Source organism: Amphiprion ocellaris, chromosome 7 (assembly GCF_022539595.1).
Source record: "Amphiprion ocellaris isolate individual 3 ecotype Okinawa chromosome 7, ASM2253959v1, whole genome shotgun sequence".
Classification (NCBI taxonomy): Eukaryota; Metazoa; Chordata; class Actinopteri; family Pomacentridae; genus Amphiprion; species Amphiprion ocellaris.
In genome coordinates this window covers 3,909,959-3,926,476 of record NC_072772.1, presented here as the reverse complement: position 1 = coordinate 3,926,476, position 16,518 = coordinate 3,909,959, and the positions used below count along the sequence as shown (strand labels likewise).

General features: G+C 38.6%; 2 protein-coding genes across 2 annotated transcripts in view; both read left to right on the top strand.

Moving 5' to 3' along the window:
• Positions 1-12,274, top strand: part of ppm1lb (protein phosphatase, Mg2+/Mn2+ dependent, 1Lb) — a 53,342-nt gene extending 41,068 nt beyond the window's left edge. The window contains exons 3-4 of the mRNA XM_023291140.3: positions 7,364-7,525; positions 10,015-12,274. Coding sequence (XP_023146908.1) covers positions 7,364-7,525; positions 10,015-10,355 — 503 coding nt within the window. The 3' untranslated portion in view covers positions 10,356-12,274. The remainder of the gene's footprint in view (positions 1-7,363; positions 7,526-10,014) is intronic.
• Positions 12,275-13,880: 1,606 nt separating this feature from the next.
• On the top strand, positions 13,881-16,368 carry LOC111582462 (ADP-ribosylation factor-like protein 14). Its single transcript, XM_023291141.3, has 2 exons — positions 13,881-14,486; positions 15,485-16,368. Exons 1-2 carry the CDS (start codon positions 14,172-14,174, stop codon positions 15,791-15,793), a joined length of 624 nt encoding a protein of 207 aa, XP_023146909.1. The 5' UTR covers positions 13,881-14,171; the 3' UTR covers positions 15,794-16,368.
• The last annotated feature ends 150 nt before the right edge of the window (positions 16,369-16,518 follow it).

The following is a 16,518-nucleotide window of genomic DNA, read 5'->3' as shown; positions in this document are numbered from 1 at the left end:
GGGTCTGGATTAGGACATAATGAGATTAAGTTAATAGAAATATGTGCAGAAAGTGATTTGTGAACCTGATATATTTTGTGTACCATCAGCTATCTTAAATAACAAAGCATATCTAACAAAAAGCGAAATTCCAAAGCAGGAGTTAAACATACTATATACTGTATTTATTTGCTGCATTGTGAAGGACTTTGTTTCACAGTTGGGTGACAGTAAACACTGAGCATGTAGACACACAGCAGCATAAACCCACGTAGCATCATTTCAATGTCAAACCAGCAACAGGGCCAACTGCCAGAAGGCAAAGCATTTGAGAAGGCAAAGCATTTGAGAAATCAAATATCTGCAGGAATGTGTGTGTTTCCGTTATTGGTGCCAGACTATTGATATTATATTGCAAGAAACAAATCCGAATCACTGTACAGTATATCACTGCTTCTCCAGTTCCAATCTCCAAGAAACAATCTAACTGTTCTCAAGACACCAGTTTTTATTCTCTTCTGAGTGAAGCTATTTTCTTTCTTTTTTTAAGCCATTTTGTTTTTGCTTTTCTAACCTTTACATTCATCTGCTCTTATAGTTAGCAGAATGTTGTCACTGCTTTTTTCTTTTGATACAGTGGGTCATATTTTATCGCTCTAACTCCGGTGTTGTCTGCTTACTTTAAAAAGCACTAAACATTCCATTCCTGGTTAACTAAATGTTTGTTCAAACCAAGTATGTTTGCAGCAGTTTGTGTGAACTCTTCAGTGATTCCTCTTTTAGGCCACTGTTTGAACAGTGGTGGCTTCAAATATTGACACTTGTGTTAGCGCATCAGTAATATAGATACGGTGGTATCAAACCTGTGTTCTACTTGTGCATGACATTTTGTAAATGCTGATCAGCCGTTAAAGATTAAAACCACTGACAAGTGAAGGGAATAGCAATCATATTGTTTTAGTGTGCAATGCTCTGCTGGGAAACTGTGAGTCTTGGCATTCATTCGGATTTTACTTTGGCACATACGACTTACCTAAACTTTGTTGCTGAACAAGCGCACCCTCAAATGGCAACTGCACTCCCAGACAACAGCAGCCTCGCCCAGCAGCACAGTATACCTTTTGCCCCACAAAAAATACAAAGAAATGACTTGAGGACCACAACAAAGAGGCCAAGGCCTCGATCCAAACTCCCCTGCTCCTAATCTGACTGAGTATCTTTGGGATCTGGCACAAGCCCAGTCCGCCGAGGCCAAATCCTGCAACCCCCAGACCCAAAGGTCTCCCAGAGGTTCCATATCCTAGCTCAGACAATTCACAGCTACTTTGGCAGCACTAAGAGTGCCAATATTAAATAGGTGGTTTTAATGTTGTGGCTGATTGGTGTATTTTCTGACTTTATTTGATTGTTTATAGTAAATATGTAGCTCCTCACTTTGTGCCCGTTTCCCAACTTGTGTCAGATTTCAAAAATCCTGTTTAAGTGGTGACAGGTCAGAAGAATTTGTAAATTACTGAATTTATCTGATTCATTTGATCCTAGTGGATGGATCTGAATTGATCCTGTTGATTCACCTTTGGAAATCCAGACAGGAGCTATAGCAACATGATCAAAAAGTAAGCCTAACTTTGGCATACTGTTTGATAATGGTGGAGGTAGGTTGGCTGCTTTTTGTGAAAACATGTGACTGTGCCAAATGACTTTCATCATAACTAAACAATACACAGTCTTTGGACTTTATGTCTGTGTTACTGCAACTGCAAAAAATGCAACATTTTTTATAACAAACAAAAATATAAATGCAGCATTTAATATTTAATTAAATTCTATCCATTCTTTTTAACATAGAGGAATAAGTTTTGTTATTCCAACACACAGCATCTCTACAACAGAAAATACATTGCAAAACATTTTTTGGTTTGCTAATTATAATTTAGCTTTAATAAAGTTACATTATAAGGTGGCTTTTCATAGTTACTGGTGAATGGAGTGTCTGTCTTCTGGTCACACTATCTGATCCTTCTCCTTTAAAGCCACACCTGAGAAGGTATGGAATAATCCAGTGCTAGAGAAATTGTCATCAGTTGAACAGCTGAAAAAATGCTTTTTACATACAGTTGGCTTGGCTAATCTCAACCTTTTTACTGATCATAACAATATAAATATGATTTTTAGCTTTTTCTCTAAATCAGAAAATAAGATCATGTGTGTTCTGTGTTTATATTATTGTTCAGTGTACATACCTGAAGTATACTCATTACTGTCAGAGTGGATATCATTAAATGTAGTTGCTGGCTGTTGTTTCTTGGGTCTGATTATGTTAAACAGCACGATAAGTAAATGTTTATGCAAACCAAGCATGCTTGCAGCAGTTCATTTCCTCATCTAGTCAGCTTTATTTATGGAGTAGAAGCCACTATCAGTAGAGCTGTGGTGCCACCAAAATTTGCACCCACATCTTACAACCCGAGTAAAATAGATAAAACTTTTTTGTTCGGTTTCGCATGTTATTATACTGTATATTTTCAGACTTTAATTGAAACTAGATAAGATAAGATAAGATAAAGTTCTTTATTTAACTAGCATCTGTTTTTTCTTTTGCATGTTGCTCTGTGGTTCACTTCACTCACATCACTGTGTAATAGGTTTCAATGAGGTGTTTTCAAACAGACGGTGTAAGCAGCTGTCACATAAATAAAGGATGTGTAGGTGTAAAACAAAGGATTGAAAATGTGCAAGGCTTTCTATAGCTGGTAGCTGAAAGTGCCTTGATCATGTTGATACAGGTGCTAGTGTATCTGACCAGAGCATGTTGTGTTCTGAGGCCTGCTTTACAGTATGGCTGCCCAGATGATACAATCACAGGCCTTTGGTTAGACTTGTACAAGCTATAGGGCTTAGATAGATGACAAAAAAGTGTGTAGCTGCAGAAACATAAAATGCCTTTTCAAACCAAATTCAGTTAAATAAAACAAGACACAGAAAGACTAAATAGTGTGCAATTTTAATTTTTTATTAGTGTTGAGTAGACAAACGTACACTGGGAAATGTGCAGCCTAAGGCAGGAGCATAGTGTTGTTTCAACATTCGACAAAGACCAAACATGTTTGACAGCCTCTGACATCAGAGATTTGACGGTTATATAACAATACAGCTCATCTTTAAACTGACTTTTAGCTGCTGACTTTTATATTTCCAGTGCCTCAATTCCCTGAACTCACCAAAGAGACTGTCATGACTGTGCAAGACCAAAAAAAACAACAAAAAACATAAAGATGGTTTTTCAATATGATGAATTCTCTGTCATCTTAAAGTTCAAGTTTTAGGTCTTTGACGTTTGGATTGATGCTGGTTCAAAAAATGTTGTTGAAATCTGTAAAGCCTTGAGGCACAGAGCATTTTATTTTTCTGTGCCCAGCTGGTTGTATAAAGAAGAAAAAAATGGGAGATAGATTATATTAAAGGTTACCTCCACCAACTTTCACGTCTTAGGGACCACTACTGAAGTTCCATAAAGACAGAAAAAATACGAATGTAGCAGAGTCTTAGCAGACTTCTGTGAGTCCGTCCTCGCCTGTGCTTCATACCACATCTGTCTTTAACAGCTTAACACACCAGAATTTCCAACCAAATTGTTTGAGGATGAATTGCATTGTGGTTACTCTTGGCACCAGGTTTTGATAAGAAAAAGAAAGATGGAATAAAAAAGGCATCTCTAGTTCTGCTGGTTTTGATCCATTAAATTATCCATATTGTGCCTGTTTTCAGAAAAGTTGTCAAAGCCTGAATGCATCTTTCACTTTATCAGCTCACAATTCTTTAAAGATGGTTCATTTTCCAATCACTGTATTGACCCTGGTTTTAGCCCAGTTATAAATGGTCTGATTCAGTGTCTGTAGCTTGAAATATAGTTGAGCTGCTGCTGTCCACGCCCCCGTCAGTAAGAAGACTCTCTCTGTGTACTTAAATGATAGCACCGGGCAGAATTCCTCTCTGAGAGTATCACCCAGCTCATAGCATAGTCGCTTTTAACTCATGTGTTGGGTGAGTTTGTTAGACGACATTGCAGTTTTAAAATCAGTAGTGTAGCAGAGCAGCGGCTTGGAAATGGCTCTGAAGTGACTGCCAGTTAAAGTGTTCTCCAAAGGGACTGTGTTTCAGTCAGTATTTTTATTTTGTTGTCTCACTGCAGAAACAGACAAATATGTCAATGAGAACAGCTTTATTGGGAATTTGACTGTATTAAAATGCAATATATGTGAGCACAGAGAGTAGACAGCTTGAAAACACAGTTGCCCACCAAATCCTTGTTTATTGGTTTCAAGTCGGTCGTAATGTTTCCACACTCTCTGAATGTCCCTCAGCTTTACAATTTCCACTGAGGGTTTTCCTATTGTTGTGGTCACGCTGGCATTAAAAATAAAAGTAATCCACAACAGAACATTTGGTGTGATTTGCTTGTGAGAGACATTTTAGAGTTAGTAGAAACAGTTTAGGTACCGGTAAGCAAATAAAGCTGGTGGCCTGTGAGGCAGCTGCTCTTTTGAATTGACTCACTTGCCAAGCAGCAGACAGTGAGGTGGGAGGAATATGCAAAGTGTGAGCTAGACGACTGTTGGTTCTTCAGTTGGTACGTAGCAGCTGAGTAAACTTCTTACTGGCTTGTAAAGCTAGGAGGCTAACTAGTTGTGGGGGGGCTTGAGGAATGTCAGAGTTAAATGTCTTTATATCTTAATAGCTTTTACTTTACACCTCAAGTTTAGAGCAACCACAAAGCACAATCATGTTTTTAACTCTCTGCTATCTGTCTTACAGTGTTTGTAGATGTTAAATGCTAAATTGGTGGAATACTCTTTTAAACCACTTCCTGACCCACAAAATTGAATCTAAGAATTGCCATCATGAGCTTTCATTTTAGACGAGATGCTTAAATCGCAGCCCTCTCAAATCAATGTCTCTGTTGTTTCACATCAAGCAATGATCTACCTGTTTTGCCTCATAGAAATTACTAAAAGAACATGAGTAAGAAAACAGTAAGATGGTTAAAATCTACACATAAGCCAAAGCAAAGTCTTGCACATGCCTTCAAAAACGGCTCCCCCAAGGAAGGATCACTAGTTATTTAGGATGGAATGGAAACTGACATAAAAATCTATACATTACACAAAGCAGAGATTGTCTACACATTCACAGTGACATAATATGCAAATTAAATGTTGCACAAACTCTGTTAAGCAGCTCAAAATGAATGCACATACTAAAAATAGTTTTGCTGTAAATGTTAACAGTGGAAGTCCAAGGAGGGCAGGTAAATCAGGATGGCAGCTCTCAGAGGGGAAAAAAACTGACTGTGGGTGGAATAATGGGTGAGTAGTGTTTTTCAGATAGGCTTTGAAGGAGACAATGAGCTGGGGTGAGCAGGGCGTTGACAGTCATGACCTCACATTTTTCACCTAAATGCCAAGCAGCTTGGTTAGGAACATAAATCCGGGGGATGTATCCTGCTGCTGTGTGGACATTTAGACTCTCCAGATATTTTGAGAGCACAAATACAGTCTGTCAGAGTTTGCTAACTCTGCAAGAGTGAATTAGTACAATGATACAAATTGGAGTTTGAGACCAACTGGGGCTGCGATGTTAATCTTATTGGAGTGTTGAAAGTGTGCCTGGCCAAGCTAAGCCAATAATTAACATGAGCACAGGGTGCATGTGGGCCATGGTGCCATTTCAATAGGGACTGCTGAATGTATGCTTGGCATGGCTGGGCTAATTGGAGGAGGGTGTGCTAGTAAAGCACCTCAGTCCATTATCTCTGTCACCATGGGAACTAGATAAGGATAATTAGCTGGACAGCATGGCATGGTGCAGCGGCAGCTATAGGCATGAGGAGCAGGATTAGGGATGCATGGAATGATGAAACTAATAGAAATAGATTTTGCACAAACCGTGGAAAAGATTAAGTCATTCACAGTTAAGTGTCATCAATATTCCCTTCGTTCATTGTAGCCTCGCTTCCAGCTGGTGTTCTTTGTCATAGTTACTGTCTGCCTCCTTTTTTCACCTAATTTATCACTTTATTTCTCACCCAAAGCTATAATTGGGAATAATAAAATCATCGTCCTGCTGAGAATGAATCTATCTTCTCTTTCTTTCTGTAAATCTCTACACTTCTCCCAGCTTTCCATCCTTCCTGTACGCTCACTTTTCACTTCGTGTGCATCCATTGGAGCCTGTGTTCTCTCTTTTTCCTTATTCATTTCTCAAATAGTGACTAGATCAGGTTTGGGATAGAGTAACTGTGAAGTGAATGGAAGAACCTTTCATGGGAGAAATGGATTTATTTTGTTCACCTGAGACAGAAACTGTCAAGCAGACTCACCAAGATGTGAAACTTTAAAGGGAAAAGTTAGTAGGTCATCCACATTCTTACAGTGGCATTTAAACCTACTTTGTTTTAGTCTTTCCTCTACCTCCTGGGGCTGTTTTTACTCTAAAATTCTGGGTGTGACTCAACCCTGTGTCCCATTTTCCTATTTTTCCTCTGTGTACCACCTCACTTTCTCTCTGTCTCTCTGTCCGGGTGGTCCAGGCCAGTGGCAGCCCCTACTTTCTCTTTTTTTTCCTCTCCTCTGTTCCCCCCTCTCTCTCTCTCTCTCTCTCCAGTTTTGTCCTTACACTGTGTGAGCAGATGGCCAAACAGGCAGATCTGTTCTTTCTCTGCAGGACTTTGGATCTCGTACAATAGGCCTCAGATTCCTAGGCCATACTCAGTTCTGCCTGACTGGGAAGCTAAACAAAGAGAGGAAGGAGAAGAAGAAATACAAGCGTTTTGGAGAGTGCTACAAGGAAGAGAAGTTACTTCAAAGAGTTTTTGCATTGTTTGCACATGGTTTTTCATGTGTTTCACTTTATGGAGGACGGAAGTGTGTGTTGGAGGAATAGTGTGTTTTTAATGAGACTATGTGTTGTAAAATATTTGTTTTTCTCCTTAGATTACTGGGATTTTCTGATATAATTTTTAGGGAATGCTGTTTTATACCGATATAGTATTTTTTGAGCTACGTTGAGGCTCCATGAATGTCAGTGTCAGCCCGTCAGAGGCTCCTCCACTTTGGTACCGACTGAAATATCTCAGGAAATATGTGATGGATTGCCTGGAAAATTTGTGCAGACATTTAGGATCCCTGAGGATGTATCTGGAGGACTCTGACAATCCCCTGACATTTCCATTAATGCCACAATGAGGTTGCCATTTGATGTTTTAAGAAAAATGTCTTGACAACTGCGTGCTACCATACAATTCCTCTGCAGTCAACATGATTCTGATCCTCCTCCTCCTGCTCTGTCTTACCTCCGGTTCCTCTCTCTCCTCCCTCTGTTTCAGGTACTACATGTCTGGTGGCCCTGCTGTCTGATAAGGAGTTGACGGTGGCTAATGTTGGAGACTCTCGTGGAGTTCTGTGCGATAAAGACGGCAATGCCATTCCTCTATCGCACGACCACAAACCTTACCAGCTCAAAGAACGCAAGAGGATCAAGAAGGCTGGTGAGGAAACCAGTGCAGTCTAGACGAATACAATTTTCTCAACTACCACCGAGCTAGAGCAAGAATATAGTTAAAACTAGAGGGAACATCAGAACTCAGATTGTTGTCATGAAAGCGTAAAATATGTCTTCTTATGATCAAAGCTAAGAATCATTATCCTGTTGGGTTTTTTTTTCCACATCTTGTGTCTCTCGCTGACATCAGAACCTACTGACTGATAACACATCTGCTTCTGAAGCAGCATGTTATCAAATGCAGCCAGACAGTGCACAGTATTTAAGGTGTATTTGCAGGCATAATTCTCCATCCAACCCTATCTGCATACTCTGTGTGCTGAGGAGTTTGATGGCAGATTGCCAGATGAGTCCGTTTGTGTGGTCACTGTTAGGATAGCCCACCATCTCCATCTAATGGACTAATTCGGTACTGAAAACAAAATCTTGCAGATTTCATGTCGCTCTTTATTTACTCATAAAACATGCTTGCAGGTATGATACTGCAGATGCTGATATTTTCAATTTTTAATGACCTTCAGGGAGCAAAACACCTGATGCTTCAATCATAGATTCTCACGCACAGGAACCATTGTTAGACTAATAAATAGTCCTGTCTCGTGGGGCAGTGTTATTGTGTTACGGTGGTGTTTGTCCGTCTCCCTCTGTGACTCATCCTTGTAACACAGACACTCAAGAACATTTAATGATAGAAACTTAATACCAGTACCACAGGTTCCCCAGGTAGAGCTGATGATCTCATTTGATTATGGAGCACCTTGCTGCATAAATTAGCATATCAATAAGGGAAACCAGATTTTTTTAAAACACTTTTCTCTTACTTGTGTTTGTAAGTTCAGTGCCTTTAAATGCACTTAAAAACAACATTAAAAAATGCCAAAGAAAGTTAAAATTCACTGTCAGCACAAAGTATGGTGGAAATTCAATCACAGAGCTTCACTGGCATCAAATTCAACGATATAAAAATAACATCTTGAGACTAAAGCTACAGGCTGCAGCAACCAGTTATTAAGAGTGAAATCATAAAATCCTGAGACAAATTAGTTGAAAAATCAGTTCCCCAAAATACCCAAATTACTGCCATGTATCCTGAAAGCCATGGAATACAGTGAAATGATTGTTTGTTAAAGATTCACTTAATTGTAATTAATCCTGTCAGATGAACTTAAATTTATTCTTTTTTTGCATTTTATTGTATTATAATACAATAAGACTCCTTTCCAATCTTCTTTTCCTATTTAGAATAATTACGTTGACTAATTTCTCAAAATTTGTATTTCCTGGCTGGAAGTGTCTATTTTCATTTTTCTCCTGCATTTTGTGCATATTAAATGCTAATGTTATATCCTAATCCTTTGTATTGTTATGATTTTTTTATCAGCTATGGATTGTCTAAATGGGATTCGACTCCCTTTGAAAGCAAACATTTAGATTGATCCTGCAAATTTACTGCCTAATAACAGCCTATGACTAAAGTGCTGCATTGTAAATAAACACAATGCTTAGAGTACATACAAACTCCTGTATTTGGAGGAAAATTTATTTCAATAAACACAATTCTTTAGTTATGTAAAGATAAATAAATAGTCTGATATGTGAGTGTAGAGATGTTGCCAAGTAATGCAATTATTAGCTTAACTTCTGTCCTCAGCAGCTAATTCCTGAGGTTAATAGCTCATAGTGCATAAAGCAGACACTAGATAGTGTTTAATGTCCTGCTTGCTTTTTAATTGCAACTTGTACATAACATTCAACAACACTTAAGTCGAAGCAGCGAGCTAAAGAGACAGTAGCTGCTGAAGTAGCCGCTCTTGAGGTCATGTCCTCTGCTTTTTCAGGGAATGTGAGGATTTTAGCTAACTTGGTGCATTTTACAATAGAAAGTCACACATAGTGGGATTTTTTAGGCCGGCACCAATACTCTACAGTCTGTCATGGCCTGAACTTTCCACCCCAAGTATTTCTTAAAATCCTGGATATGGCTGTGCTCACTGGGGACAAGGAAGGCATCCTGACCTAGTATGGAAGTCTCCATCTTATCCAGTCATTTCCAGTAAAATTCCCTGCCTGCAGATCTGCTGAAGCCTTAGAGGATGCACAGCTGTACTCGCAGGATGTGACGTGAATTGAAACGTATCCAACATAAACAGTTCGTCCTACGAGTCCAGCGGTGAGCGAAAACATGTCGGTGGCACTGATCCATATTAATATTTGCATTCTGATGCGGACACAGTGGCTTCATAGTTGATAAAAATGATTAGACTTGCTGCCAGTTGTCTCACAGGAACAAAATATTTTATTTTAGTGGTTGATTTGCTGTGAAAAGTGCTTTTCCTCTCACCTCTGTGTTCCTTCTTTTTGCTCTGTTATCATTCTTCTCCACATTCTTTCTCGCCTCCTCCCGTCTTGTCCTCGGCCTGTCTTTCACTCCCTTCTCCATTTTTCCCAACATTTTCTCTCCGGCTTCCTCCTCAGGTGGCTTCATCAGCTTCAACGGCTCGTGGCGTGTTCAGGGCATCCTGGCCATGTCCCGCTCTCTGGGCGATTACCCTCTGAAAAACCTCAACGTGGTCATTCCTGATCCCGACATCATGTCCTTCGACCTGAACAAGCTGCAGCCTGAGTTCATGATCCTGGCGTCAGACGGCCTGTGGGACACCTTCAGCAACGAGGAGGCTGTTCGCTTCATCAGGGAGCGACTGGACGAGCCACACTTCGGTGCCAAGAGCATCGTCCTGCAGTCCTTCTACCGCGGTTGCCCTGACAACATCACCGTCATGGTGGTCAAGTTTAAAGGCAAGACCAACGAAAAGTAGAGACCATCTGTCTGCCACACACAGTATCTGTATTATGTTTGAATATAAATGAGAATAGGCTTAAAATGAAAGATTTAAAAAAAAAAAAAAAACGCTTTTTGAGCGAGAACTATTTCTATCGCAGATATTTACAGCAGTTTGCCCTTCCATGCATCAAACCTCGTCCCCGTCCTCCTTTAATTTTACTGCTATAAAAGTGACACTATGGAAACATCTTTCATTTAGGCTTAGCCATATCTTGAGACACGGTAATGCGAGCTGGGTCACTGTTATGCAAATAAACAGATTTAGCTTTGTGCAGCTGTGGGTGCGCCCATTAGTCTGCACACATTCGTATGGCTGAGTGTGTATGTGTGTGTTTGACAGAGTGTGTGAGAGGTGAAGCAGTGATAGGTGTCTGTTTGTGATAAACTTGCACACAAGTCTCACATTAACAATTCATTGTCCAGTCAGTAATGACAGACCTAGAGAAAGCATGGAGTTCTGTTTCCATCTTATTCCAAATGTGATGTCTTTCACTCATCGTCTATGTGACCACTAAATTTAGTTTTCTAACTCTGTGTTTCCACGTTGTCTAACTGTATTGACGAAGTAACGCGCTGAAAATTCTGTCGTTTAACACAGTGGCAGGTTATCTGAGTGTGAATCATCAATATGAATTTATACATGAACACTCCAAATGATAATAAGCCTATGCTTCTTATGTTACTGTTCTTATTGTGCAGCAATAGAACTGACTGCATTGTTTTATCACTCTTGCTGGACGTGGAAATTCTTGATGTAAGAATGGATATTTTGTCTTGAGTTGCCCCATTTTACAAGTCCACTTGAGCAACTTCACTTACAATGATTGCTGATCATTTCTGTTCTTGTAAACTCTCGTCTGTTTTAATTGTTGATAACGTTTCCTATTTTTTTAAAGCTGAGTTTGTTCTGCTCTACTTTTCTGTTCAGACCCAACTTATCAGGATCTGTGTAACTACTAATAATGTAATAACTGTTGGATAATATTGTAGCTTGTCAAAGTGTGATGAAATGTCCCTTTAAATGAGTGTACCGTTCCACATAATGGAGTAACATGTCATTATGACTAACTGCTGATTATTAATTCTTAAAGTTTGTCACACATTATCTCATGTAATAACTCATTTTAGTATAATTAAAATAATTATAAAACACACTTCTAAATTTGATATTATAATATTATGTTTGAAACATTTATCATCACATATCAACCTTTTTAAAAGACTTATTTCCTAAATATTGACCAGCTATTCCTTTATCTGACTTTTCTTACATTATCGTTTGCTAGTATCTACCTGGAATATAAATATACTGACAACTTACTGTTATAATTTTCTGTTTTAATACTGTGTTGTTCTCACTAAGACAAGCGTTCTTCATCCTAATCTCTTAACTCAAACTGTAACAAGCCTTTGAATGAGATGAGTTATTGTTGCCTTATTTTTTTATCTGTTCATGTCCTGTTCTGAAGTCTGCTGCCAGAACTACTTCTCGGTTTTCAATGTAATGCAGTCGACCATACCATGCACAATGCACGACCTCAGTGTCACACCTTGTTGATTCAAATGTAGAATAGCATTGTCAAGAGAATGTCTCCAAGAGACATGAAATTGTAAGATGAATGTACATATTGTCCTCATGTTAGTATCACCTCTCCACTGTTAAATACAGCAACGCGCCTGTTCCCTGATTGTTTAACCTGAGAGATATATACCAGATAAAACTGTTTGTGCTTTTTCAGTTCACATTATTCCTTGATAATGTATGTTACAGAATGTTTATGTGACATTTGTACTTGTTTTTGTTGACTTTAATAAACTCTAAAAACAAAAGAATTCAGAAATTTTAAAATGTAAATCACAAAGGTAACATTAAAATGATAAATGATCATGTCATCTTTTGTTGTTTTTCCAGTAAACACAACTAAATAGTACCTTTTACTGATGTAATAAAGAGACAACATGGGTATAAAAAGAAAAAATTATCATGACACAGCCATGGCCTTATATTGTATATATTCCAGGGAGAGAGTCTCCCACTGAGGTAATTATTAATGATATTTTAAAAATAAGATGCTTTTATTGTCTATATTCTGCACAGATGTTAGTCAAAACTAAACCATGAATGTCAATACTGCCATCAAATATCATGGGAAGCTGTTATTTTTGCAGTTAATACTGTGCCAGTGTTTATTTTTAGTGTTTAAAGAGAGAAAATGCAGTGAGAGTTTCATTTAAAGTCAAATAATGACTTATAACTTTGAGAAAGTTTTATTTTAGTCAATTTGTGCCACCTGCTGGGTGATCAGAAGATGTTAATCACAGAAGTTGAGATTTGCTGTTGACCGTTTCAGATCATTAGGGGTCTTCTGCTCGACCATCTCTGGTCTGCTTGAGATCGTAATCTATGGATACTTAACATGGTATCTGTGAATTTTTAGATCTATAAAGTACTTTATGAGATATAATTTTTGTTTTCTGGCTGACTGACTTTGAGCACATTTTGTTTGGCATGTTGAAATTTGAGGCTGTTTGGACAACGATTTCCCAGGAAACATTAAAAAAAAAAGCCTGAATTTGCATTCACTGCTGTTTCTTATCAAGCCATTGATCTTTTTTTCCCCATTTCTATGGCCAAGTATTTAATATTTACTAATATTCTGTATGTTTTGTTTTGAATTACATCATTAGTTGACTTCTGCATTCTCTTTTTTTTTTTGTAAATGTGTCCTCAGAGATGGGACTTTTCATCTCAGTTGTTTGCATATTTATTTGATACGTTTGTCCAATATTGTAGATTCTGCATCACCAGTACCATGAGAAATATCTGCAAACATTTCAGGATTTTATTTTTCAATAGTTTCCGAGCTATTGTCATCCAGACATAGCCTTGAATTCCATTCTGTGAAAAAAATAGCTTGCTGAAAGTGGTAGACGGACACTTTTAAAATAAATTCTGTCTTGGGGATGGCTTGATATATCAATCTGAAATTTCACAATGTTGTAATAAATATCCATATTTTATGCTGAAAAATGTTCAGGCAAATCAGAGATGGTTGAGCATCTGCTGTTCTAAAAACCGGATGACTGGAGATGGATTGACCTCTGAATGTTAGGGCTGGACAATTCCATGAACCGGTGACTAATACCCAAAAATCCAATCAAGAAGCTCACATTTGAGGTTACAGAATCAGAAATCAGCCAGTATAAATATGATGAATGATGCTGTTGCAGTTTATCATTCAGATCATATTATCCAGCCCTGTTGTAGTCAATCATAATAATACAAAAGATGTTTTATGTACATGTGAGAGGAATAGCAAATTCCCAGAAGCATTTAAAAACTTTTTTTTGCTGAGATGTTTCTGGAAGCTCCATTTTCAGCCAACATTTTGTCTGGAGCCGGCAAACATTCGCTGTGATGTCATTGCTATGAGACATCCAGCCAGGAAGTAACACAATCTCCCCGTTGTGCCAAACACGGACTTCCTGGCCGCTGGTGTGTATGATGATCTGGGGCAGGTGTGATGTGACTCCTCTGAGCGTGCAGCGGTAACCAGAGAAGAGCATTTTGCCCCACTTAGTTGCACCGTCACTCTGGATATAAATAGGTTTACTGAAAGCCACGCAGGGAGCGAAGGAATCCTGTCACAACAGAGGGGAGGGATCACTTGGTGTTCATAAAAGACCAGACACACTAAGCTCACAGAGAGACAGCATAGAGAGAGAATACTAAAACAGTTACACAGGAGGAAGCTAAACTCATCTGGATATATACAGAAGCAGCTCCAACATGGGTGTGTACGGATCCAAGCCTCGAAAACAAGCACAGGTCCTGATGCTCGGACTGGACGGGTCAGGAAAGACCACCCTGCTTTACAGACTTAAGTATAACGAGAGCGTGGTGACGGTTCCAACTGTGGGATTCAACGTGGAGACGCTGGAGACGGACAGGAGCAGTCCGGGCCTGACGGTGTGGGACGTGGGGGGGCAGAGGAAGATGAGGCCCCACTGGAGGCATCACTACACCGATACAGCTGCACTGGTGTTTGTGGTGGACAGCTGGGACCAGAAGAGGCTGGACGAGGCCTGCAAGGAGCTCCATCGGGTAATTAGAGATATTTTATTCTAAACAAGTGCTTTAACCCCTTAATCTCCTTTGCTCAGCAGTATGTAAACCCTTAAAGCCTCCTTTCACTTAAAAATGTGCTTTCTGACTGCACTTGGGTGTTTGACCTTCAGTGAGCAGAGTGATGTATGTGCAGAGTTTGACAGTTGAAGGCTGTTTTCACATTCAGCTCCTGAAAGTTGAAAAGTTCTTCACCTTAAACCTGAGCTTAAAACATGTACGTACAGGCAGGAATTTGCAACAATGCAGAGCTTGGAATCCACTTATGGTTCAAAATGCAACTTAAAGAGACTTCTGTTATGGAAAATAGTTGCTCATTGATGTGTTTTTTAATAAAAAAGAGAAAATAATTGTTATTTCATAGGATGTTTTTATTTCTTTATTGTGAAATAACAATATTAGGTACAATTTTGTGCCTTAACATATATGAAAACATGTATGTAGGGAATAATGCATAGCTTAAAATAGATAAAAGCTGATCCATTGCTATTTAGAGGTGTTTTAGGCTTATAATCAACACTGGAAATATGAAAGAGAAAAATATAATTCAGGACCAATTGCAACATTTCACCAGGATTCTTGACCTGTATTGATACAGATTTTACTCGGATGCCATGCGGAGTAGAGAGGAAACATTTCTAAATAACTAAATACTCAATTAAGAAATAAGTCAATAAATATAATGTAAAAGTAAATGCATATTTCATTACAACTGTTCTATTCTGTTCTATCAGTGGCTCTGTATTAGGTGTGTATATGCCAGTTATGGGTGCTTCATAGAACTCTGCAGAAAACTATATTGTAGTGTGTTTTAAACCACATATTAAGGGTTTATATACTGCTAATCAATGGTACAAAAGGGGAGTTTAAAATATTCAAATGCAATATTTTAACACAATGAACAAGTTCATCTAAAAAGTCTGATTTACACAGTAGTAATTAAAGTGTCCCCTACAATTTTTTGCTGCATTTTCCAGGTCCTGAGGTACGAGAGTCTAAGAGGAGTTCCCCTCGTGATCCTCGCCAACAAACAGGACTTACCCGGAGCTCTAAACCCAGAAGCTCTTTGCCTGAAACTGGACCTGAGAAGAGTTTGCGACGGCCGAGACTGGTTCATCCAACCCTGCTCAGCCACCACCGGAATGGGACTGGAAGAAGGGTTCAGGAGGGTCGTTTATCTTATGAAGACGCCGTTAAAACAGACTCAGGAGGACATTAAAGTAAAGATGAGGTCTAAAGGCTTCAGTATCACAGCCATGAAAAAGGTTTTGCTCTGTGGAAGTTGATGGATAAACATCGTTGTTTTTAGTTTTATCCATAAGATGTGCAGGATTCCTCCTCCTTCCTGTTCAGCTCACCAGTAAGTGGCCTGACTGAGGTGTATAAAAGGTTGAAGAATGATCCTGAGACAGAGATCAGGGTTCATTTCTGTGGTACTTTGAAGGAATCATGAGGAAGATTTTGGACAGTGATGATAAACTACAGGGAATGTGTAAGGAATCAGTCTGACACTATATGAAGTGTACACAGAAAACTGATCGCAAACGGTGCTTTGACAAGTTTACATGGATCCAAGAAATGTTGCTGATTTCTTTATTAATTTTTATTATCAATATATAGCTGTGTTTATTTATTTGGAATGGCGCTGCTGGCGTCATCAGACAATACATTGAATTGTAAAGATTCTTTTCAGCAACGCAAACATGACAAAGACATCTGTACTGTATAAGTATGATACAAATGTAATGTATTCAAATCTGTCAACTCTTGTCATGTTTTCTGGATCTGTATGCTGATATGATGCTGTTCCACTGTTGTTTTACTTATTTCTTGCATTGAAATAAAAACATTTGCTATTTAATCGGGTGGTTCTGCATTTATGATAAAAAATAACAGTACAAGAGGTTTATACCTAAATCAATGCACTGATGTAAAATTTACTGTTACATGAAAACATTTTCTGACAAAGGATATATTCACTTTTTCCTCAAATCTGTTTTAAATCAACAAT